This window comes from Gopherus flavomarginatus, chromosome 14 (genome assembly GCF_025201925.1).
Source record: "Gopherus flavomarginatus isolate rGopFla2 chromosome 14, rGopFla2.mat.asm, whole genome shotgun sequence".
In the NCBI taxonomy this organism is placed as follows: Eukaryota; Metazoa; Chordata; order Testudines; family Testudinidae; genus Gopherus; species Gopherus flavomarginatus.
In genome coordinates this window covers 19,012,628-19,039,717 of record NC_066630.1, presented here as the reverse complement: position 1 = coordinate 19,039,717, position 27,090 = coordinate 19,012,628, and the positions used below count along the sequence as shown (strand labels likewise).

The window sequence follows — 27,090 nt, the reverse complement described above, 5'->3', positions numbered from 1 at the left end:
TGAGGAGGTTGTAAGGTAGTTACATGAGGGTTGCAAGCCCCAATTCTCCATTAAATTACATTATCCCCCATTTTTAATTTATAAGGGGAAGGTCACACTCAGAGGCTTGCTGTGTGAAAGGGGTCACCAATACAAAAAGTTTGAAAACAACTGCTCTAGATTATATCTTCCTTTAGGCTATGTAAACAAGAGAAGGGTTTAAGCATAAAAAGACCGGATATCATGAGAGTGATGACGACGCTCAGGTTTCTGAAGATTTCTACAATTTGTAAAGAATTTCAGAGGGAAGAGAAGAGGTACTAACCCCATCACACAATACAGTCCATTTAAGCATCTCCACTGGGGAAGATGGATTCATTCTAGTTTCTGCAAGTTTTCCTGTGGCTAAATCCCATTTTCAGACTGTGAAAAGTCATTTCCCTTGGAAACTATGGATGTCTGTGGATTATAAATCTTTAAAGACTTATTACACATCAATGAACTAATAGTCTTACATTACCCTACAATAAAAACTTGGCCCTCTACCACACCAGTATTGGTAATATTATTATCATGTTTAAGGTTATGTTTTAGTCATGGCTATTTTTAGTAAAACTCCACCAGAGAGGTCCATTGGGGCCATCTGCATGTCCCAAGTCAGGATAAAGGAGGAGGGTTGGGCGTGGGGCTAGCAACTCCACCTCGTAAAAAATCAACCTGCTACAGAAACGCCAACAATAGAGATAACAGAGACTTTTACCCTGGAAAAAGAACGGTCTTCAACTCAAAGATGCATGACGCTGGGTGGTAAAAGCCGTGAGGAAGCCACTAAGCCAATTACCCTTCTTGCAACCAGGAGGATTACCATAGGCACATGGAACGTGAGGACCATGTACGAGTCAGGAAAGATGGCGCAGGTTGCAGCAGAGATGAGGAGCAACAACCTGACCCTATTAGGCATTAGCGAGACAAGATGGACGCAAGCGGGACAGAGACGACTGTTGACAGGAGAGCTGTTGCTGTATTCAGGACATGAAGAGAGCGACGCACCCCACACACAGGAAGTAGGCTTCATGTTGTCCAAGCAGGCACAGAGAGCACTGATTGGTTGGGAGGCACATGGTCCCAGGATCATCACAGCATCCTTCAGAACTAAAATGAAGAGGATTAAGATGAATGTTGTTGAGTGCTACGCTCCAACTAATGACAGCGAAGAGGAGGACAAAGATTATTTTTACAACAGACTCCAGAAAATATTAGAGATTCTCCCAGACAAAGACATCATCATCCTTATGGGAGACTTTAATGCCAAAATTGGACCTGACAACACAGGATATGAACAAGTCATGGGGACCCACGCTCTGGGAGAGATGAGTGAGAATGGAGAGAGATTTGTGGATCTGTGTGCACTTAACAACCTGGTCATAGGAGGTAGCATCTTTCCTCACAAGCGGATCCACAAGAGTACCTGGGTATCACCAGCAGGCATGACAGAAAATCAGATCAATCATGTCTGCATTAGCAAGAAGTTCAGAAGATCCTTGCAGGACGTTAGAGTTAGAAGAGGAGCAAATGCGGCGTCCGACCATCACTTAGTGGTGGCCAGGTTGAAGCTGAAGCTGAAAAAGAACTGGATAGACGCGTCAGACAGAAGAGTGAAGTACAACGTCAGCCTTCTGAAGGACCATAAGACCAGGGAAGATTTTGGACTGACGCTGAAGAATAAGTTTTCAGTATTACAGGATCGGTCTGAGGAAGAGGAAGACAGTGTACTAAACAGATGGCAGAAAGTGAGAGAGACACTTAGGTCAGTATGCCAGGAAGTGCTTGGAATTAAGAAACACCAGCAGAAAGAGTGGATCACAACAGAGACCTTGATCAAGATAGAAGACAGAAAGAAGAAGGTGGCAGCAGTCAATAATAGCAGAACTAAAGCAGCAAAGGCCAAAGCTCAAAAAGAGTATGCTGAAACCCATAGAGCACTGAAGAGGAATATCAGGAAGGACAAGAGAGAGTATGTGGATGAACTGGCAGCAGAAGCGGAGCAGGCAGTGTACAGCGGTAATATGAAACAGCTGTATGACACTACCAAGCGACTGTCTGGAAAGTTCAGCAAGCCAGAACGTCCCATTAAAGACAAGCAGGGAAAGTACATAACAGGAATAGAACAACAGATGAACAGATGGGCGGAGCACTTTGAGGAACTCCTGAACAGACCAGCACCACCAAATCCACCAGATATCAACCCAGCCAATGAAGACCTCCCAATTAATTGCGATAAACCAACCAGAGATGAGATCAGAAAAGCCATCACCATGATGAAGAATAGGAAGATGACTGGACCTGATGACATCCCAGCAGAGGCCCTAAAAGCAGACCTGAATGCTTCAGTGGAAATGCTGTACCCCCTCTTTGAGAAGATATGGGAAGAGGAAGTGATTCTGGTACACTGGAAAGAGGGATATCTCATCAAAATCCCCAAGAAAGGAGATCTTAGCAACTGTGCCAATTATAGAGGAATCACACTCCTGTCGGTGCCAGGGAAGGTCTTCAACCGAGTCCTCTTAGAGAGAATGAAGGATGCTGTCGATCCACAGCTACGAGATGAACAGGCAGGTTTCCGACAGAATAGATCATGCACAGACCAGATAGCAACGCTTCGCATCATAGTCGAGCAGTCTATGGAGTGGAACTCCTCGTTGTACATCAACTTTGTTGATTATGAGAAAGCGTTCGATAGCGTGGATCGAGAGACCCTCTGGAAGCTCCTTCGGCACTACGGCATCCCAGCAAAGGTCGTCAACCTGATCAAGAACTCATATGACGGTATACGCTGTAGAGTGATCCATGGAGGGCAGCTTACTAACAGCTTCCAGGTGCAAACTGGAGTCAGGCAAGGATGCTTGTTGTCACCACTTCTTTCTCCTCGTCAGCAATTGGATTATGAAGACATCCACTTACGAGCGTAGGAACGGAATCCAGTGGACGTTGTGGACCCAGCTTGATGACCTGGACTTTGCTGACGACCTTGCACTGCTTTCGCACAGTAAACAGCAGATGCAAGAGAAGACCAACGTAGTGGCAGCCACATCATCACAGGTTGGCCTCAACATTCACAAGGACAAGACCAAGATTCTTAGGATTAACTCCATCAGCAATGACCCAGTCACACTGAATGGAAGCCCCTGGAAGAAGTGCAGTCCTTCACCTACCTAGGTAGCATCATTGACCAGCAGGGTGGCACAGATGCAGACATCAAAGTAAGGATTGGTAAGGCAAGAGCAGCCTTCTTACAGCTCAAGAACATCTGGAGCTCCAGAGAGCTGTCTTTGGCAATAAAAATTCAACTGTTCAACTCCAATGTGAAATCAGTCCTACTGTATGGAGCTGAAACCTGGAGGACAACCAAAACAACCATCAGGAAGATCCAGACCTTCATTAATAGCTGCCTCAGAAGGATTCTCCAGATCCGCTGGCCATGCACCATCAGTAACATCCACCTCTTGGAGAGGACCTGTCAACTCCGAGCAGAGGAGAAATCAGAAGAAGGTGGGGTTGGATAGGACATACACTACGTAAGCAGCCAACTAACATCACCAGACAGGCACTGCGGTGGAACCCCCAAGGCAAGCGGAAAAGAGGCCATCCAAGAAACACCTGGCGATGCGACCTTCAGGCTGATAGCAAAAAAAATGGGCTATACCTGGAACCAGCTAGAGCGAATGGCCCAGGATTGAGGACTCTGGAGATCTGTGGTTGGCGGCCCATACCCCGATTGGGGTGACGGGCATGAATGAGTGATTTTTAGTAAAAGTCACGGACAGGTCATGGGCAGTAAACAAAAATTCATTGCCTGTGACCTGTCCATAACTTTTACTATATACTCTTGACTAAAACTTGGGAGCGGGGGGGGGAGGGGCGCACAACCCTGAACCCCCACTGGTGTTGGGGGCAAAGGGGGATGGCCAGCAGACTCTCTACCTGGCTCCACGCCTCCCCCACCAGCAGCAGCAGAGTTTGGGTGTGGGAGGGGGCAGGGGGTTGGGGCATGGGATGGGGTAAGGCGGGCTCTGGGTGGGACTTACCTGGGGGGCTCCCTGGAAGCAGCAACATCCCCCTCACTCAGCTACTAGGTGGAGGCGAGGCCAGGCAGCTCTGCATGCTGCCTCTGCCTGCAGGCACCGCCCCCGTACTCCCAATGGCCACAGTTTCCGGCCTATGGGAGCTGCAAAGCCAACGCTTTGGGTGGAGACAGCGCGCAGAGCTGCCTGGCCATGCCCCCACTAGCAGCTGAGCGACAGGGATGTTGCTCCCCTAGGTAGCACTGCCCAGAGTCCAAATTCTGCTGCTGCAGGGGAGGGGGGAGCCTGGTGGCCCAAGACTGCCCCAGCAGCGGCCAATGCAACTGGTACAGGGGCCACCTAAGCCAGGCACACTGGCCGCTGCAGAGGTCATGGAGGTCACAGAATCCGTGACAAACTCGCAGCCTTAATCATGTTTATTACAGGAGTGCCTGGGGACCAACTGAATTCAGGGGCCCACTGCACTAGGCACTGCACAAAAACAGTAGTAGACAGTTCCTGCCCAAAGAGCTAACAAATTTATAGACAAAGGGTAGGGAAAAAAGATATAACATATAGGCAATGTGATCAACATGATAATAGTGAATGTCATGTTAGTTCTATGATTTTTTTGGGTGGGTAATGTGGTTAGGAGGGGATTAGCTAAATGAAAATAAAAGAGAGGCAGGGGAGAAATGGGAGGGATATCTACAGCTGAAAGGGTGATATTTGCTTTTTAATAAATTCTTCCTCCATTGCTAAATTTAATTGAATGGATCTTACTTGTTTAGTTCATACCTCACAGGCTACATCCAAAAGATGAGCTCATCTCTACACTCTGATTGGTGTGGGGGAAAATAAAGATCATATCTGAAGAAGAATTGAACTTTGGAAACAAAAATATTAAGTGCCCTAGGGACAATATTAAGTGTCCATCAGGACCACTCAGTATAAAATTATTCTTCTATTTCTACCACACTGGAAACCAAGTGAAGTCAATGAAATTTCATGTAAGTAAAACGGGCTGCATATCTAGATGAAGCGAACCCGATTAAGACAGAGATGATACTGGTAGGCAGAAGAAAAATATTTCGAAGCATTTGCAACCATAGCATGGTCTCCTTTTCTTGAAGATCAACACAAACAATTGGACATTTCAGTCTCTAGTTTAGGTGTATTCTTGGATTCCTCACTGACATTAAGCTCTCAAATAGCATATCTGCCAGTAATGTTTTCTACCACCATCTCTGGTTGGCTAGGAGACTCCATCCTATTCTGGCAGATGACATGACGTCAGTTATGCATGTCTTTGTCACAGGGTGACCAGATGACAAGAATAAAATATTGGGACACATGGGGAGGGGCAGCAATATGATCACAGCCCCCACCCGACTGGAGCCATGGGAAAGGGGGATACACAACCTGAAGGAAGCCATGGGTCGGGGACCCTCAGCTCCAGGCACAGACCCGCCGTGGGTTGGGGGTGCATGGCCCCCGCTCCTGCCGCAGCCCCGCCGTGGGTCAGGGGCTCACAGCCCCCGCTCCAGTCCTGCTGCAAGCTGCGGGTTGGGGGTGCATGGCCCCAGCCCCCCTCACAAGCACACATCCCCGGCTCCCGCCCACAGCCCCACCTCAAGCTGGAGGCACAGGGCCCCAGCCGCAGCCCCATCACTTACCTGGGGGACGGTTCCCACCCACTGGGAAGCACCTGGCAGGTTCCTCTGGCTCCTAGGGTCAGCGGCAGCCAGCAGGGTCTCCACTCCACGTGCTGCACCTGCCAGAAGCACTGGCTACTGCCTGTGGGGGCGGGACTCACTTAGGGGCATGAGTAGCACGCAGCACCCCAAGGTGAGGGGCAGCCAGGAGGAATTTGCGCCCTGTCCGTGCCCACAGCTCCCATTGGCCATGATGGAGCCAGAACTTGTGGTAGGTGCAGCATGCAGAGATACCCACCCCATCCGCCCCTGTGCCCAGGGGCCGTAGGGTTTCCTGGGAGCCACCCCAAATACACACAGCCAGGACCCCAGGTGAGCACACACCAGTGTAATCCTCCAGCCCTGAGCCAAAATATCGGGACACAGAACAAACAACTAAATATCAAGACAGTCCCGATTTGTCAACTCTCGACTGGATTACAGCAATACGATGCACCTAGGCTTGAAGTTTTCGGCATTTAAACTCCAACTAATACACGACTCTGAAGAACATCTCCCCAGCAACACAGGCCATTGCAAGCATATCAAACCTGCCTTCTGCTCTCCACACCGGCTTCCCATGTAGTACTAAATCAAGTTCAAGCGCTCAGTCCTTAGAGTCAAAGCATTGAATGGACTGGCCCCAGATAGCTACAGGACGGCCTAAAACTCCAGGATGAAGACTGGGGGCAACAAGTAGTCTCTTCTGGCACAATGGTATTCTCTACTGTAAGGGTCCAGCTCATCTGTATGGGAGATCGAATCTTCTCAGGAGCTGGTCCAAGACTGTGAAATAAACTCCCTCAAGAACTAAGGACCATCTTCCCATCATTTCACCACCTTCCACTCCAAGTGCACAGCACATTTCTTTGATCTTCCTTCTCTAACAAATGCACAGCAACACACATTGAAAGAAATCCTACTGAAATAAGAGACCACTGAACACACTTCTCCCCCAGGGAGAGGATGAGAGAATACATAACATGTGACAGATGTTAGCAATGTTGCCTAACGCACTACTGGATGGCACTCAGATGTTATGGTGATGAGTGTAGTATTAGAACCTATACAGTATAAAATATTTACAGAATCAGGATTTTAGAATGGTTTCCTTGAAATAAAAAGTGACTACTCCCAAATTCTCAGTCAGGAATCTTCGCAGGAAATTAGACATATTAAGGGCAATCAATGTATTCAAAAGCATTTTAAGACTTAACTTTTTAAAGGAATATAATGAAAATTGTATTTTAAATACTGCATAAAAAAGAGTGGATAATCTTAATGTTACATTAACAGATGTGCACGTGAGGCACACAAAAGAACGTTAATATTTCTACTTCAGTATGCAGAGTATATAAAAGCCAATAAATAGATGTATCAGATTATCTGGAAAAGTACTATGCAAAATAACTACATTACCCTTTCACTGTTTGGTTGGTTGTTGTTTTTTTTAAAAGACTACCTCCAAGAATTAAGACATACAATCATCTTATGAAAGTTCAAACATGAAGCTCTATCTAGATAAAATAAGGAGAATGTCACTTTAAATGTCATTTTAAATTATCAACACAAAACAGCTAGTCCTTGTCAGTTGAGTATGCAAGCCAGTTTAGTACTGTCTTAAGAAGCAAAGAAATGTATGTTATTGAAATCCATGCTTTTAGAATAGGGTTCTATAGAATCAAGTTGATTGGGAATTGGTTATCCATTATTAGCCATAACCCTACAGCAGAAAGATTTACTGTGTGAGCTTATTACACATGATCAGCTTTACTGTGGGCTGCAATTTCAAATCTAGCACTTCCCTACCTACAAAAGACTTAGCGAAAGTAATGATGGTAGAATAATTGTATGTGTGACGATACCTCCTAAAAGGCTTTATGGAAACATGCTTAGAATGTGTTTTATACTACATATGCCATGTATGTTATGATCTACTGAATGTATTAATCCTGTCTGTAAGCATGTATCATTTTTGTATTCAAAGTTATGAATGTTATGAATGTTGGTAGTGTACTGGCTTGATTTCTAAATAACCTTAGTAGAGCATTTGGTCAGTTCCTGGAGAAAGGAATGTTGAAATTAAGAATCTAATCAAGAAACACTTAAAGGACAATGGATCTTGGAATGCTCCAGTCCACATAAGAAGTCTACTTGAGGATGTTCACGGTAGCATGTAAACAATGGATGTTACCTGTAAAAACTGAGTCATGCATGGACATGCAACTTGCCCAGGTGACTCCAAAACTCCATTCTGGAGCTGGACTTTGCATAGGAGTGAGGATGGGGTCTCCACCCACAAGAGAAAGTCTATTTAAACCCCTGAGAGACCCATCCGTTTGGTCTTCAGCTGGCTAAAGAGAGAGCATCTCCACTCCCCAGAATACTTAGAAGAAACTGGAACAGAGGACAGTGACTGCAAGGGGTGTGAGTGATTGCTGGATCCAGGCTAAAAGGAGATTAGTCCGTAAAAGGGAGCATTCTGGAACTGGTGAGGACCTTATCTGTATTCAATTTGATTAGACATAGATTTGCGCATTTTATTTTATTTTGCTTGGTGACTTAGTTTGTTCTGTCTGTTACTACTTGGAACCACTTAAATCCTACTTTCTGTATTTAATAAAATCACTTTCTACTTATTAATTAACTCAGAGTATGTATCAATACTTGAGGGAGCAAACAACTGTGCATCTCTCTCTATCAGTTTTATAGAGGGCGAACAATTTATGAAAGCAGCAAAGAATCCTGTGGCACCTTATAGACTAAACAGACGTTTTGAAGCATGAGCTTCATGGGTGAATACCCACTCGGTCGGATGCATGTAGTGGAAATTTCCAGGGGCAGGTATATATATGTAAGCAAGAAGCAAGCTAGAGATAACGAGGTTAGTTCAATCAGGGAGGATGAGGCCCTGTTCTAACAGCTGAGGTGTGAAAACCAAGGGAGGAGAAACTGGTCTTGTAGTTGGCAAGCCATTCACAGTCTTTGTTTAATCCTGAGCTGATGGTGTCAAATTTGCAGATGAACTGAAGCTCAGCAGTTTCTCTTTGAAGTCTGGTCCTGAAGTTTTTTTGCCTCAGTATGGCCACCTTAAGATCTGCTATTGTGTGGCCAAGGAGGTTGAAGTGTTCTCCTACAGGTTTTTGTATATTGCCATTCCTAATGTCTGATTTGTGTCCATTTATCCTTTTCCGTAGAGACTGTCCAGTCTGGCCGATATACATAGCAGAGGGGCATTGCTGGCATATGATGGCGTATATTACATTGGTGGACATACAAGTGAATGAACCGGTGATGGTGTGGCTGATCTGGTTAGGTCCTGTGATGGTGTCGCTGGTGTAGATATGTGGGCAGAGTTGGCATTGAGGTTTGTTGCATGGATTGGTTCCTGAGCTAGAGTTACTATGGTGCGGTGTGTAATTACTGGTGAGAATATGCTTCAGGTTGGCAGGTTGACTGTGGGCGAGGACTGGCCTGCCACCCAAGGCCTGTGAAAGTGTGGGATCATTGTCCAGGATGGGTTGTAGATCCCTGATGATGCGTTGGAGGGGTTTTAGCTGGGGACTGTATGTGATGGCCAATAGACTGCTGTTGGTTTCTTTCTTGGGTTTGTCTTGCAGTAGGAGGCTTCTGGGTACACATCTGGCTCTGTTGATCTGTTTCCTTATTTCCTTGTGCGGGTATTGTAGTTTTGAGAATGCTTGGTGGAGATTTTGTAGGTGTTGGTTTCTGTCTGAGGGATTAGAGCAGATGCGGTTGTACCTCAGTGCTTGGCTGTAGACAATGGATCGTGTGGTGTGCCCCGGATGGAAGCTGGAGGCATGAAGGTAGGCATAGCGGTCGGTTGGTTTGGTACAGGGTGGTGTTAATGTGACCATCATTTATTTGCACCGTGGTGTCTAGGAAGTGGACCTCCCATGTAGATTGGTCCAGGCTGAGGTTGATGGTGGGGTGGAAGCTGTTGAAATTGTGGAGGAATTTTTCCAGAGCCTCCTTTCCATGGGTCCAGATGATGATGTCATCAATGTAGCGTAGGTAGAGAAAGGGCGTGAGTGGACGAGAGCTGAGGAAGCCTTGTTCCAGGTCAGCCATAAAAATATTGGCATATTGTGGGGTCATGCCACTGATCTGGAGATATATACTATCATCAAATTTGAAATAGTTGTGTGTGAGGATAAAGGCACAGAGCTCAGCAACCAGTTGTGCTGTGGCATCACCAGGGATACTGTTCCTGACAGCTTGTATTCCATCTGTGTGTGGGATGTTTGTGTAGAGAGCCTCTACATCCATGGTGGCTAGGATGGTGTTTTCTGGAAGGTCACCAATGCATTGTAGTTTCCTCAGGAAATCAGTGGTGTCACAGAGATAGCTGGGAGTGCTGGTGGCATAGGGTCTGAGTAGAGAGTCCACATATCCAGACAGTCCTTCAGTGACAGTGCCAATGCCCGAGATGATGGGGCGTCCAGGATTTCCGGGTTTGTGGATCTTGGGTAGTAGATAGAATAACCCTGGTAGGGGCTCTAAGGGTATGTTGATTTGTTCCGGTGTTAGTGTAGGGAGTGTCCTGAGTAGATGGTGCAGTTTCTTAGTGTATTCCTCAGTGGGATCTGAGGGAAGTGGCCTGTAGAATTTGGTATTGGAGAGTTGTCTGGCAGCTTCCTTTTGGTAGTCAGACCTGTTCATGATGACAACAGAACCTCCTTTATCAGCCTCTTTGATTATAATATCAGGATGATTTCTGAGGCTGTGGATGGCATTGCGTTCTGCACGACTTAGGTTATGAGGCAAGCCATGTTGTTTTTCCACAATTTCTGCCTGTGCATGTCGGCAGAAGCATTCAATGTATAGGTCCAGACTGTCATTTCGACCCTCAGGAGGAATCCATGTGGAGTTGTTGTTCTTGTGCTGTTGGTGGGAGGGTAACTGTGTATCAGTGCGCTGTTCAGTGTTGTCCTGAAAGTATTCTTTGAGTCAGACATGGCGAAAGTAAGCTTCCAGATCGCCGCAGAACTGTATCATGTTGGTGGGGGTGGCAGGGCAGAAAGAGTCCTCGAGATAGGACAGACTTTTCTTCTGGGCTGAGTGTGTGGTTGGATAGATTGACGATATTACTGGGTGGGTTGAGGGTACCATGGTTGTGGCCCCATGTGGCAGGTACGAGTTTAGACAGCTTACAGTCCTTTAAACAATTTATGAGTTTACCCTGTATAAGCTTTATACAGGGTAAAACGGATTTATTTGGGTTTAGACCCCATTGGAAGCTGGGCATCTGAGTGACAGGAACACTTCTATTAGCTGCTTTCAGGTAACCCTGAAGCTTTGGGGCAAGTAATTCAGACCCTGGGTCTGTGTTGGAGCAGACGGGAGTGTCTGGAGTAGTCTTGGCACATCAGGTGGCAGCTCCCAAGAGGGTTTCTGTGATCCAACCTGTCACAGTATAATTTCTTCCAAAAGGGAACGTTAATCTTATTCCACTCAGTAATCCAGCAATATTTTTTTAAGAACTGAAATCTCTCTAACACATGAAAATTTTGTTTTAAAAAAAAATCTCAAAAAATTTAGTGTCAGCTAGTGTCTACTCTTTCTTTCAGAGTATGGAACAGAAGAAAAAACTATCCACAGACAAGAGTGTTGGCCCAGTAATTTTTTTTCCCCCATACATACTTCTCAAATAATGAAGTTATCTCCAATTTAACCATATAGATCAAAACTTAGTTCAGTGGATTTAAGATACAATAGGTAGCAACAACAGAAAAGCAGAATAGACGAGACCACCATTTTTGTCTAGAAAACAATCCAAGGAAAGTTTCCTTTGAATTCCTACAGGGTTTCTACCCTATTCAAGCATTTCCATTTTACATCTTTATCTTGATATTTGTCTACGTTGGAGCTAATACACTATTTGCTGACCCAGTTATCTTTCATAATAATTGTTCAAAAGGTAGCAACCACAGGTTAGGTAAAGTCATTTCAAAGAGACAAGAAGTGACCAGTAGATAAGGACCTGGGCAAATATTCAGAGATACCACAGCAGTTTCCACACACAGAACATTAGATTTTGTTGTCTGTATTTCAGGCATACAGTCATTAATATTTTTCTAACAGCTATTACACAAATAACTTAATGGTAAGTCACACAAATTTTGGTAGTGACTTACGCTAACTGGATCACATTTCACTGGTTTTGTCTGAAGCTCACAGAAATAATGTCTAATTTACAGCTGCATCTGTCTTCATGCCTGGATGCTTCAAACAGAAGAACTACTGATTTGGAAAACTAGAGATGGCTCAAAAAAATCTGTGGCCTTATTTTGTAATAAGGTTCAATACAACAACAAAAGAGCAGTGAGAAAGGAAAATTATATCTGCATTCACAAAGTAGGTTCTAGTTACTCCAATTAAGAGAAAGAATCCAATAAATTAGATTTTTTTCCCTAAATGTCCAAGAGTAAATCAGAATCATAATTAGTTAAATATCTGCTCTGAAATTCCAGAATTTTTACTAACATGGCTTGGTTTTATCCTAATGTTAGACGCTGACATCTGTGGTCACCTGATGTGAGATATCAAAACAGTGTCATCCCCGAGGAAGGCAAAAAACATGTTCTGTGAATTCACTGAGCTGAACCAGCTGCCAAGAAACTCATACATTTATTCATTCAAGAGAGACTGAGAATTGAGCCAAAATACAGCTCTACCCCGATATAACGCTGTCCTTGGGAGCCAAGAAATCTTACCATGTTATAGGTGAAATCGCATTATATCGAACTTGCTTTGATCCGCCAGAGTGCACAGTCCCCCACCCCCCAAGCACTGCTTTACCGCGTTATATCCGAATTCACGTTATAGCGAGTTGCGTTATATCAGAGTAGAGGTGTAAAAGCCAGAGACCAAGAACTACAAAAGTTAAAGTGGAACGGTTCTCATCCAGTAACTAGCAAAAATAAATATTTTTTCTGATTAAAAAAACCCCTCTCTTGTCAATACTACTAAAGAAGACTGTATTAGACTATTAGCCTACAAAAAAGGAATGACACTGAGGTTGCACCAATATTTATAACTGATATATCTTAGTACTATTTCCTTATTTCACCTGCTAGTGAGTGGTATAATCTGAGGGTCCGGATTATATGGGAACACAGCATAACTGAAGCGACCAAGGTTATCCTTATCAATCCTTTTGACTGACATTTGACAAAGTTAGACAATGCCAAGACACTCCAGTCACACTAGTGGGAAAAACAGAATAGTGCAACTGCTAAAAACAAAATTTGTGCAAGGTACAGGACTTGCCATCTTCAGTCTTGGAGAAATGTAAAGCAGCACTCTTAGAGTGGGGGACTAGTGATAGTTTTAAATTCTGATATTTTATGAGCTGGTAAGATTAGAAATCAAATTCTTTATGCCACTGGAAATCTGGATTTCCTAAACCAAAGCAGCTCAGACAGCATACTAGCATGGTGTCAGATCTTTAAAAATAAAGAATGGCAAAATATTTAAGTATTGAGTACTACCTTGACTACTAGGCACTGCAAGTATGGTAATATTCTTAAAGTTGATGGTAGTGACTAACAAAGCTGTTGTGGAAATCAAGCAATTTCCTGCAATTAAAAATAGATGGTTTTGGTTTGTGTGAAGCCACAGTACATTTTACCTATTCAATGCAATGCAAAAGGTCAGTATGCAGGGTTACATTTTACCACTCTGACCTCACCTCTCCTGAAGTGTTATCTTTATGGGGTCACACAGTTGTCCATTTCACAACTACATACTAAATGTATATGTGCACTGAAAAGTATTACATAAACTTCATTGTTAACAAGCGATTCTGTGCAGATTTCCAGACCATGGCATTTTATAGAGAGTAGATTCTGTACAAGATGAATGAGCTGGTGGTAGCTACAATTAATCACTAATTTGCAATTTAGCAGAATGTGTCATAGAAACCTTAACACCAATGTCTGCAGCAAGGTTATAAGTTCCTCCTGAATTTCACGTTCCCCTTTAATAGGATGACAATTTTCACTTTTAAAAAAAAAAAAGTTAACTCACTGAAGTTTAAGATCTGGCTTCCAACTACTTTTATTTCTTCTCAGTATTTGTTCTCCTTTCTTCAGCACATTTAATAATTGCTTTGGGGATGATCAGACTGTGTATAGGCTCCTTGCCAATTTGAGGGGCCAGATGGGAATAGCTAATATAATTAAGGTAATAATCAGATATTGCTCAAACTGGAGGAGGAAGATTATATGATAACACCCTCTCACACATGCCATTATACAAGGTGAACAATATGTTCCTTTTTTTTTTTTTTTTTTTTTTTTTTTTTTTACACAGTGCATAGTACCTTCCATGCAATTTAAAAAGTGATCTTACAGCATCCCAAGTAGACATCTGTAGCAAAAGAGTCTGCTTTCTAGAACAAAAAGTTACCTTTCTTTCCTTTAGATATACAATAAGATTTATTAGATTCCAGTTTAAGCCATGTTAGTGTTTACAGTATCAGGAGAGAAGGGCAACATGACAGCATTCATTCATGTTAAAGGTCAAAGATCCACAGAAGTAGAAATACAGCCAGACAGTGTTAGCACAATATTTACTGCTATTAAGAATATTAATTGTTCTTACAATTAACTTTTTTATTAAGTTAGTGTTAGGAAGAATGAATTACTTTTATAACAAAAGTGCTTTTTCAAACCTCTCAGCATGCACATGACAGTTACAAGGTATTTTAAAAATTGGTAGACTATGAGATAACAGGGACTCACGCAACACAAGAATTCTAAGTAATGTCAAGCTCCACAGCGCATTTTGTACAGCGGGCCAGCCTCTTTTTCCTGCTAACAGAGTCTCATTTGGGTGCAGTCAGGAGCTAAATCCATGCAACAGGTGGCCAAAAAGACTTTTTTTCTCCTAACAAATGAAGTCTAGTTTCAAACACCCTTTATTTTTAAAGCGAATACATGCTGAAGAACAGAATTTTTATTCAGACATCCTTTTAGTCCATAAACTCTTTGATCGAACACAAATCTTAAGTACTTTTAATGTACAGAAGCAGAAAATTAACTAGTTTTACATTGCAGCTCAATTTTAGATCGAATTATTTGGCGCCCCAACTCCTGTTTTCTTCCTGTTTATGACCAAAATGAACATATGGCTGCCATCACAAGAGACAGTAACTCAATTTATTAGCTCCACCCATAGTTAAGGTAAGATTTAAACTGTGTATTTCAGAGTGGTTTGAATTGTTTCACATTAATTTATTCTTTATTCCCCTCTCCCCATTGTATTACACTTGTTTGTGCATAGACCTCTCAGTAGGTGGAGGAATGTTCAAACATTTATCACTATACAAATCCAGCTTTTAACATGTCTTTTATTTTTATTCTGACAATCAACAGGAATCCAATTTCAGTGCATGGTTCCATACTACTAGGGCTTAAAGGAAGAGAAGTGGGAACTTAAGGAGCATAAATATATACAGTAATTTCCCTTGATTTCCTTCCTCTTTCAATATAATCTGTTTCTCATCACCAAAGGCGCAAGACTCTTAAGAATTTTGGTTTGATTTTTTTTTGAAGGGGAGGGGGAGATTCAGCATTTGCAGTTATGAAAGTAAAGAAGCTAGATACAAAATGTGCATGCTCGCAGTGTCTCACCACTAACTGGACCAGGAGAGGTTACCCCCTTTATACATTGGTAGATAACTCATTATGACTAAACAATTTGCATTCTGCCAGAAATAATTTATTACAGTGGGATTGGCAATGATTGCAATAATTATAGCTATATTTGTTTTCATTCTTACCTAAATCAGCTGATGTTAATCAGGACTTGAAAAGTGTCCTTAACATCTGCTATTTTGAGGTCAAAGCATATGAGCCCAGATAAAAATACACCAAGGCTGCATCTCTCCCACCAAAGCCATGACTATGCTTCAACTTACATTGCCTCATCTTCATTCCCCCTCAAAACACAACATCCTCCTTCCTTCTCCATCAAATAAAATCAACTCACACACCATGTTAATAAATTCTGGATTACCCCCTAAAATTGCTTTTCCCCATAGTCCCCCATATGTGATAATTTGGGACCTCTTTGCAGAAGGATTCTTCTGAGGCTGCAACCCCCCTGGACATGCAGTAGGCCCTTTGCATCCAAACGTTCTTCCACATAGGTGGACTGTTCTGCTGTTTGCTACTCCCTTATATCCAGGAAAAGCAGTATCCTCAAACACTGTGCACCGTTCTCCCACCCTTGAAGGAAATGGTGCCTGTCATGCTTTGCTCCTTTCTTCCCCCTTTCCCTCTAAAAACCGAGCTAGTGAATCCTCAGCTGGATTCAGGCAGCTAGCTCATCCAGTCTTTCTACTCCGCTTGGATGAACAAAAGAGTGGGGTTTCAAATTCTGCACATATTTTCAGGAAACTTTTACCTTTCCACACTAGAATTTTCCATGTTCTCTCTATGCCTGAAGAGGTTATTTAAAAAAAAAAAAATTAAAGTCTGAGCAAAACCAACTCAACCCATATTGAGCAAAAGCAGAGTGAAACACTTGTCATATTAAGCAAAAATTCTTGCAATTTTCAAATAAGACAACTTTAATGTTTAAAGGAGTCTGTATAGAAAGTTGAAATTTGGTGTGAAAGTTAGCTCTAGTTCAGTTTGGCTTGTAGTATACGAGTGTTCCAGTAAAATGTGGTTTGATTTTACTGAGTTATGAACATTTGAAAATAGTGTATTCTGCACATCTTCTCACTAAATTTGTGACTAGTGCAGCTAATGAAGGCAGCATTGCCTAGGGTCTGAGTGCTAAGTTAGCTACCTAATAGTTTAATGCAGGTGACATAAGCACAAGCCAAACCTCTGAAGATCTTGTAAGGTGCAAGGAGCTAAGAGTTGATGGGCACTGTGCAAGGGGAACAAGAGGGAGTCCTGCTTTAGTACAAGCCAGAAGCATTGCAGAGACTGAGGTTCACAAAAACAGGATTCTCCCCAGGTGACAGGACAACAGAGCTTCAAAGTCTGGGAGAGTGAAGCTCCTCTATTTTTTCTTTTAGAAAACTTGCCCTGTTTTGCATACACATTGAGGTAGTCTTTAATTACATGATCACAATACTATTCCTCAAAGAGTACTAAAGAAAATAAGATTGTGGAAAACACTAGACAGACATGTGCAGCAGTGTGTTCTACTGTGTGTGGCAAGAGTCCATGAAAATCATTTCTATGACAAGTGTATAATAAACCAATCTTATATTGGCAGACAATAGACAATAAAGTATATAAACCATAGTAACAGTGGAAGTTTGCTGGAATATCATACGCCAAATTTCTCAGATCAATTAGTTTTACTGTTAACTGCTTTATCTCCTAAAGTGTACCTACAGAAGGCTATTTGAAAAGTTAGTGTATAGTACAATGTAGCTAACAAAATTATTTGACGTCCGAGTCATTAAAAATCTCCTAGACCAATGGTTCTCAAACTTCACTGCACCACAACCACCTTCTGACAACAAAAATTACTACACGATCTCTCTCTCTCACACACACACACACACACACACACACACACACGGCAGAAGCCACAGCCGGAGGGCTTCAGCCCTGAAGCCGCAGCCTGAGCCTAATGTGTTCCCTGGACTTGCTTGGGCTTCGGCTTCAGTCTGGAGCCAGTGAGTCTAGCACAGCCCTGGTGACCCCATTAAAATGGAGTCGTGACCCACATTTTGAGAACCACTGTCCTAGACAATGACTATAATGAAATTAGTACAAGCATAAAATAAAATTCAAAATTTGTATCCTAAGATCAGAGAGGCACTTGTTTATTGCATTTTTTAAAATCCTGTGCAATCACGTCATTTAAAACTAGGTTACAATGCAGACGGAGAGTTACAGTTGAGCAGTACATCGTAACTGACAATTCTGACTTTTGGCTGTGGTGCACCCAAATTTAGCATAACTTTTTGTATGGAATTTGTACCAACATGACATACATGTTTTGTAACACAAACATCATACAAGCACTATTTTTTCTTTCTAGCCGAAGCTGGTGAATCCAAATACTACAACAGGCCATTCATAAATGCTAACAATAATATAGATTCATAGAAGATTAGGGTTGGAACCGACCTCAGGAGGTCATCTAGTTCAACCTCTTACTCAAAGCAGGACCAACCCCAACTAAATCATCCCAGTCAGGTCATTGTGAAGCCGGGCCTTAAAAACCTCTAAGGATAGAGATTTCACCACCTTCCTAGGTAACATATTCCAGTGCTTCACCACCCTCCTAGTAAAATAGTTTTTCCTAATATCCAACCTAGACCTCCCCCACTGCAACTTGAGACCATTGCTTCTTGTTCTGTCATCTGCCACCACTGAGAACACTACAGAGCACATACAGACAGCTCTCAAAGACTAAAAAGTTTAAATACATATTTTTAAATATACCAATGCCCAGAATTGTGTCTTAAATTAATTCAGATTACAGTTAATACAGACTAATGTGTATATATAATTTAAGTCAAGTAACTCTAAAAAATAATCCTTTCACGCTTACCAACAGCCCATGTCAATAAGAAGCAGTAAATAAAATACAATGAAAATTATGCAGTACTGTCTCTCCTTGAGACAGTATATCATTAGAAATACTAGTTCACACTTTTTTCCTTTATAGGATTCATTTTACTGATGGTTGGTTTAGAAATACACAATGCTTTAAGATAAGTCACCCTGTGTAGTTAAATATTTTCTTAAATCACATATGATTTTCTCCATTTAACGATAGAATTCTGATCTGTAGCATATTTTAAAAATCTTTTTACCTTTTTCATGCTGTTTTTGAGGAAGATTATGGGTATGCTTCCCAAAGAGATGAAAGGAGAAGAAGCAATTTTTTTCTAGGTGGCTGGCTGGCTGAGTTCCTATTTGAATTATTTTATAGGCTGCTGGGATTTTTGTTGAATTACTGATTACATATTAGGAAGCCAAGAGACTTGTACAGGGAACTTTATTATTCAAAACTAAATAATAAACAAACATATCTATATGTCACTGATGTCTCTTAACAACGTCTCAGTAACTGAATGATCATTCACATACAAACACACTCAAAAAGTCATGCAGGTGAACAGTTTGTCAAAAATCATCTTCTCTATGAATAAAGCACAATTTTTTTACTCCTGACAGAACAATGATACTGGGGAAATAAAGCATACAGTAGTATATTTTCTTAACAAATGACTTCAACATGGTTCTCATACAGCTCAAAATTAGTGTAACTGAACAGATGTTTACTGTTTCTAGTTGATAGACATCTTACACATGTAATGCAATTCTTTTTTTAAATGATTACCTGGCACAGGAAAAAATATTCAATATGCAATTTAATGTACCACAAAATTATGCACTACAAATCTCTTTACCATGTTTTCCTCCTTTGAAATTTTTTAAATAAAAATGTTTATGAATTTCCTCCTTTTTATTTTGGAAAGCATTGTCAGGAAAGGTAAAAGGCAGAAGGAGGTACACCTTTGGTACAGGGGGGTGGTGCCAGTCTTACAATTATAAGTGCAATTAAAAAGGGGTCAAGGAACTTCACAAGCAAAATATCATCATCTATGGTAACTTACCTCAATGTCCTGTAGGCTGAATTCCTTTTGATCTTTGAAGTTTGCAGCTCCAGCACTCAGCTCCATCAGCATTTTTGCTATTTCTGGTTTTATTGCTGCCGTGAGTCGACTCGCTGCTTCCATGACATGTTCTTGCACGTCTTTCAGTTGCATAGCTGCCTTTGAATAGTGTGAGTTCCTAAATACACTGCTGAAAAGGTCTGTAAGGAAAGTGCTTGCACGGCAAAACACATTGAGTGCATCCAGATATTTGGAGATTCCCTGCTGGATGTCTGCAATCGGAGTAGTATGGGACACAGGGTGGTTGCAGCTGCCTGCAGCAGCTGAGGAGACCAAAGGGGAAGACGGGGTAGTAGATGCCAACGGTGCGCTCAAGGTCCTGCTTAGCTCAGGCATTTGATACTGCTGGTGTTGCTGCACTTTTTGCTTGGACCCGCCAAGCAAAAAGCGCCGCTTATAGTCCATTTTACTTTCCTGTGCACTACAGCAATACATAAGTGAGTAGTTGTTCAAAAATTCCTTGGATTAGCAATCTGTTGTCAAATTCCTTCCTCAGAAATGTAGTTATGTATAGTAACAGTGGAGGACTGTGTACATATGCTTCATAAAAGGCATTTCAAAAGGGCAGGCGTCTGTATAATCTGTATCAGCAGTGAAAAAGGCAGCAGATTTGCTGACTTAGTATTTTCAGTGTTCAGTGCAGCCCTGCTGCAGTTACAAAGTGAACTCAAAAAGCAAGCTGAAGTATCTCAAAACAAAACAAAAAAAAACCTCTCTCATTTAGTAGTCCCACTATGTACATAAGATGCACTATGAAGGGAAGAAAGCTAACTCCTATAATTTCCTTGCCAGCACTTGTTGACATCCGATGTTAAAGTTCATAAAACGTAAATAATCTTTTAGGAGTAATGCCTTAATGGAGCTTTCCAACTCGTAATACCAGGAAAAGTGGAACAAAACCACCGATCAACAGCGATTGTAAAAGCAGTGCAGAGACTCTTTCCTTGAAAAACGAAGTCCTTAATAATGTCAGCAGATCAAATATCTTCCATGTCTTGACAGATCCAGTCTGTCAGATCAGTTTGTTTGTAGTGTCTCTTCTTAATACTGAACAAAAAAATCTGTTTTGTTTTCTGAAGACTTTGCAAGTACAAGTTATTAAAAATTAGAGTGTTTATTATTGCAAGCCTTTTCTTTTTCTTCTGTATGATGAGGTAGTTGTTTCCAATGTAATATTAATAAGTGGTGCTTCCAGATTGAGTTTGCCTTCAATTGTAGAGTCTGTAGCAAGAATGCACAAATGTATTTGTAAGGCCTCTAGGTCATTTCCTGTCAGGGGAAGGGAAAAAAGTTAAAAAGGTTATGGAACAACGAGAAGTTGTGTTAAGATTTGAACTCCTACTGTATCCTCGTGCATTTATTTTGTGGTAAGCTGTCAACAGTACCTCTGATCAAAATGGGAGAGGGACATTTACTTTTTTTTTTTTTAAGAAATGTAACAATTTAATAAAATCAAATTAAACCCAGAACTATTGCATATTTCCTCATGAGTTATCTCACACTTAATGGATTTATCTAAACTGCCAAATGTAGGACTTGCAGTTCAACACTGGTGCAACTCCAGCACTAGCAGCAACAGTAGAGAGCTGCAGCACATACAGGGCCCTGCTGATTTTAACCACTGTAAGTATGTCTACACTGCAACGTAAGCCCAGTGTTGTTAGAACTCAAAATAGCAGACCCTGGCTTTGTTAACCGAGGGCTTGAGCGTCTACAATAATTTACAACCTCCAGCTAGGAGCTGTTGAACCCTAGATTCCAACCTAGGGCTCCAGCATCTACATTGCATTATGCAGATCCAAGTCCAACCACCCATCCCAGACTTTCTAGAGCTCTTCCAAAATGTGGCCACTCTAGCCCTTTCTTCATGATGCAGCATGGGAAAACTTGACTGTCCACCAAACTTGACTGTCCAGAGTACAAAGAAAGTCAGCCTGTGGGAGTGTGGGATACTTTTGGAGGACTCCCAGACCACAAGTCCAGTGGGGCGGTGTCTAACTGAAAAGCAGTAGGCCGTGAATCGTGGATCGGGACTTGACTCAGGCTCAGACCCTCCACCCTTGCGGGGTCCTGGGACCCTGATTCAGCACGATTTGTGTCTGGACAGAAGGGAATTAGGCTTGAGCCTGAGTTCAAAAGCTAGGTTTACACTATAGTGCAGACATACCCCTGTGTTGTCCAACACTACATTTTTAATGAATCTGTTCAAGTGGTAAATATACCAAAAAAAGTTTACATCACAATTTGTTGCAGGAATTTGAAGATCCTATTAGATCCAAAGAACCAGCTAAACTAAACCAACTAAAAAGAAACAACATACACAGATCCTTCATTTTCTTTTAATATTTAAAATTTTGACTCCTGGAGGAATTCTGAGCCACTACATAAGCGCAGAATTCATGTGCCACACAGAATTTTTTTTTCTCGGCAGAAAATACATTCTGCTGGAAAGGTGCTGCAGTTATGCTTTTTGCCCACCAGGATCTGCTGTGCAATTAGAATACAGAGCAGCTACTCCCAGGCAGGAGCAGACCTGGGAAGATAGGGAAGAGAAAAGGCTGCATTCCTCACAGTGCCCTGCCCGAGGAGCCAGGTCAGGAGGCACAGGGTATGGGGGGATGGACAGCGTGGGGCACACTGGGCTGCTGGGGGGACCACAGACTGGGGTTCAGAAAAGCTAGTGGGGAACCGACTGGGATGGGGGGCTGAATGGGAGTGGAGGTGCAGGGCCACAGGAGGACAGGGGGAGGGAGTGCAGGAACACATAGGGACAGGAAAGGGGTGGATGAGTAGGGGTACAGGACCACATGAGGATGGAGGAAGGGGACGCAGGGACAAATGGGAACGGGGAAGAGGGTGGCCGAGTGGGGCTGCAGGGACACATGGGGACAGGAGCAGAAGTGCCTGACAGAGAGACTAGGGGTCAGGCAGGGTCTGCATGGGGGAGGCTCCTTAACAATCCCTCCCCTGCAAATAAATCCTGTTCCATACGTCTCTCTCCCACACTCAATAACCCTCTAAGTTCATTCTCACACTCCTTCCCAGCAATTACGTCCCTCTCCCTTAAGTTGTCTGTTACCTCTAACTCTCCCAAGCCTTTGCACTGCTTCTGAGGGGGGTGGAAATACGTTTATGTATTGTACTTCAAATGAATTATTATCCAAAATTCTTTATTAATATGTCTATTTGTCAAAAACACATTCCCTGGATCTTTTTTGTTGTATGTATTGTTATAGACATACTTGCTGACAGGTATTCTGAAATAAATTACCAAAATAATTGAAACTCTCATGATTATATTGTTATTTTGACAAATAAAATATGCAGAATTTTAAAATATTCAGTGCAGAATTTTTAATTTTTTGGTGCTAAATTCCCCCTGGAGTATAAAATAAAACCTTTAAGATGTACAACTCCCTTGACCTATCAGTCTATACTCTGTCCCAGCAGTAAAGATCAGTTGAGCAGCTCTGTCAGAGTTCCTTACAATGTACTTTCCAGAACATTATCAGCAGATGGCCCTCACTTTTTGTGGAAACTGCTTCCTCCGACAATCCATCAAACGTGGGTCTGTTAAAGGGTACAATGCCAGGCACAATAATTTGGTCAGACAATAGTGAAACTATTAATAATTATTAACCATACTTTTGTCTCTCTATAAATATAATCAAATTGATAGTGCAAGGGCAATATGCTTACAGATGCTCTCCTGGGAGCAATAGTGGTTATGATTTATAAATGGTATCCCATGTTTAATTTTTTAAAATGTTTTTTTTAAATTCTGATGCTTTAGTGAGGACCATTTGCATTCTTGAACACGTGTTCCTTTTTCTGTTGATTCAACTTAGTATATGAAAGCTGTGATATTTCAAAATAGTTGCAAAAATAGATTTTAGCATTCATTTATAATTTTAAGTTTCCACTATTATTTTCATACTCAAGAGATTTTTATTTATTCATGTAAATATTGAAAATGTTTGATATACATGATTTAATTGCCAATAACCAACTGCTCAGACAGAGAGCAGGGTGTCTCCTAACCGAGGAGGAAGAATGGATCCAAGTACAGTGGGAAGGATAACCTGGCATTAAAATAATCAATAAGTATAGTTGTCACCCAAAAGATAGTATGTTCAAGAAATCATAACTAGTAGTGGCTATCACTGAGATACTGAGCAATAATTTAGAAGCTACTTATAAAAATGCTAGCTAGCTTTTTCCATATGCACACTATTACTGCTTTTTGTTTCAAGTGTTACACTGAAGTATTAACGTGTTGTTTTCAGGGATTATTTTCTAACTTTCAGTCTTCCAGTTCAACATTTATTTTTCCTCCTTGCTAGACAAGTTACAGTGCCCCAGGGAAAGCTTGATTAAAATGTCAGTTTTCCTGATTGCATACAAATGTACTGAGAACAAGAGAGTGGGTTATCAATTTGTACACACAGTGGATATTTATGTTACTCTGAAGAGTAACATGGTAACACAACATTTGGCCAAAATCTTAGGGTTTTTAAGTATTTTTATTTCTGGACCATTTCTACCTGCTTGAAGAAAGATAACAGAATAATCACGTCACTGTCACGTTCCCATGTGCTAGTTCAATGCTTTGAATATGACACATGTAGACTTGGCTTTTCAGAATTTTGTTGTTGAAGGAGAACTGACACACATGCTCAGAAAATAAACTACTTCCAAGCAGAAAATTTAGTTATCATTTGGGACTCAAGTTACACAAAATAACTTTTTCATTCTTATTGAATTTCTAAATAGCGCCATCATGGGAATATCCATAAGTAAACCAACATAAGACGACCTTTAGGACACCTGGAACTCCTTAGAACCCTAAAATCGTCTAATCTTAATGTCAAGAATGCTCCAAACCTTACTCTTATTCTTGACATTGAGTATGTGTGTAATACTACATGCATATATTATACACATCACAATGAAATTTGCAACATATATTGCACAAAATAAAAGAGAATGATCTTTCCTCTCTGCCTTTTCCCTCTTTCTATAGCTTTTCTTCAGTCCATAACACTGTTTGAGTTCATTTTTTCCATGCTACTGTTTGAGTCCATGAATCCAGTGTAACTCTAAAAAATCTGTAGGCTCCATATTACAACAGTTTGCACTTTATATCAGTCAACTCCTGCCATTTTAGAGAGAACTCAAAGGGTTTCATTAAAACTATGCAAGAACAGCATATTGACAGTCAAAAATGTAAATATGCAGTTTGTACCACACTTTGGAGACAATGGTGATATTCATAAAAATGAGCTGGAGGAAGTTAGTCCCAGAAAAATCTATTAAACTGCAAATCGAAGTTGAATTCCTTGATGTATGTATTTATAATAAAATTACTTTGTCCATGTACTATTAACACAAAAAAATAGATTTACAGATATGGGAATCTATGAGTTGAAAAATAAATAAGGCTCAGAATGGATACGGACTGCCTAAAATAGATTTCCTTTCAGTCACTTCCATTTAGTATCCAAGTAAGACGTTTGTAGACAACTCTGGTGAAATCTGTGGATCATTAAAGTGACTTTAAAAAAAAAAAAAAAGGCCTCTGACTAGTGTCCTGAAACTGATGTGATGGTATTCTCAATGGGGTCTATTATCATCTCAGTGTGTGGGGAGTTATGGTCATAACTCATACATAAGAATGAGATATGATATCAGAGTCTGGCAACTCAGGCACATTTTTTTGTAAGTCTCTTAAAAAGACCATCATATTTTCAAATGGTGTACTAGGGTGGGGGGGGGGTATTTATTTTAGATTTGTAAGACATGTGCCCATCAGTTTCTATACATTCATCATAGTTTAAAAAGTCAAATATGAATGTAACTAAGTTCATTCAGCTAATTCCTCAAAAGAGAACTCTAAGCCAAAAAGAAGAGAAAAAAAAAACACACACACACACCCTGGACCCAGTCAGACTACTTACTCAGGAAAAGCCTGAACAAACAAAGTCAGTTGCAAGGCCTGAAGGTCAGCAAACTGGCAGAGTCAAGGGCCTCCCAAAGAGCACACATTCCGCAATATAAAGCCTGTGTGAACCCAAAATCATCCCACTGACGGCAGTGGAGTTATTCAGACTTGACAATAATGAAAAACTAAAATCTGCACACCAACCCCTGCTCCTCCATCCCCAGAACTCATATTCAGGAAACTTATGAAACTGCATCTCAGCTGCCTGAATTATTAATATGAGTGGGTGGGAAGGCAGAGTGGGAAGGAAAAGTTTTTGGATCAGACCTAAAATAGGTAGCAGCCAGGATCCAAACCTTAAGGCTTCCTAGATCAACACCTAGAACTCCGATTAAAAACAAGTTGCTTGACAGGAAAATCTAGGATCTCTACAACACAAGTGTAATAAGTTCAACACGAGAAGAAACTATTACTAACCCATTCCGTAACTGTTGTTCTTCAAGATGTGAAGTGGAATGGATGTGTACAAGTGTGTGCACACCCAGTGCACTACTGTTGAAGCTTTTTCCATCAGCTGTACCTGTTGGGGCAGTGCATGCCACCCTCTGCGGCCATGTACTACTAAAATGGCAGAGCCACTTCTAACCCCCTCAGTTCCTTTTTACTGGACAGACTCTGGAAACACATATTTGAGAACAACAGTTATGGAATAGGTTAGTAACCATTTCTTCTTTGAATGATTGCACATGTCCATTCTACTTCAGATAACTCACAAGCAGTTCGATCTGGAGGTGGGATTGGAATCTACCTCAATAATGATTAAAGGACTACCTGTCTAAATCTGGCATCTTCTCTAGATTGCTGAGAAATGGCATAATGGGAGGAAAGGTATGTACTGAAGACCAAGTTGTAATTCTACAAACATCCAAAACACACCTGGACTAGAAAGGCAGCAGTCTGTGTGAGATCCAGTTGAACATGCTAGCTCCCTGTTCAGAGAACTTTTATACGGTGGTTCTATGAAATAGCCAATGGAAGAAGAGAGCCATCAAGAGATTCTTTGAGGAGACCAAAAGTTCCTTTAAATTGTCTTTGCAATTGTTTGTGGCAATTGCAGACAAATTGAATGGTTTAGCCCTGTCCAAGTAATATACTAACCCTCTCTTAACACATAATGTGCAGAGTCTTTCTTCATCCTTATGAGAATTAGGGTTTGGGAAGAAATTGAGTACATATATTGCCTGACTGTTGTGGAAGTGAGACATCAGTTTGGTCACAAACTTCAGATGTCATAGGTATACTTGTCCTTGCAGAAGACTATACACAGAGGTCCAGAGATTTGAGCATGTAATTCATCCTCTCCCCTGGCCGAGATGAACACTACCAAAAAGTCTACCTTGTCTGAGAGATGAAGTAACGAACACATAGCTAACAGCTCAAAGGGATGATCCACTAGCTTTCCCAATATGAAGTTCAAGTCCCAAGGGGGAAAGAGGAGCCTTTACTTGGGTATATCACTGGTCCAGACCCTTCAAAAACCTGACTGACATGGGATTGAGTGCACTCTAATCTCATTGCAGCATATTTTCTCAACTGTAGTGCTAGGGACCTCAATCTCCCAGATACTGAATCCTTCAACAGAGTCTTTTGGAGCCTTTTCCTCCATACCAGAGAAGGAGACTGGCACTGAGAGTCTGTCAAAACAGGAGTGTTCCTAACCAAAGCTCG

At 41.6% G+C, this 27,090-nt stretch overlaps 1 protein-coding gene across 2 annotated transcripts in view; it reads right to left on the bottom strand.

Annotated features, from left to right (window-relative positions):
- Positions 1-27,090, bottom strand: part of GARRE1 (granule associated Rac and RHOG effector 1) — a 104,238-nt gene that overhangs the window by 40,185 nt on the left and 36,963 nt on the right. Inside the window, exon 2 of one of the 2 annotated variants that reach the window (XM_050922815.1) lies at positions 19,362-20,690. The exons of the other annotated variant lie outside the window; for it this stretch is intronic. Within the exon in view, the coding sequence (XP_050778772.1) occupies positions 19,362-19,856 (495 nt within the window). The 5' untranslated portion in view covers positions 19,857-20,690. The remainder of the gene's footprint in view (positions 1-19,361; positions 20,691-27,090) is intronic. 2 annotated transcript variants of the gene reach the window in all.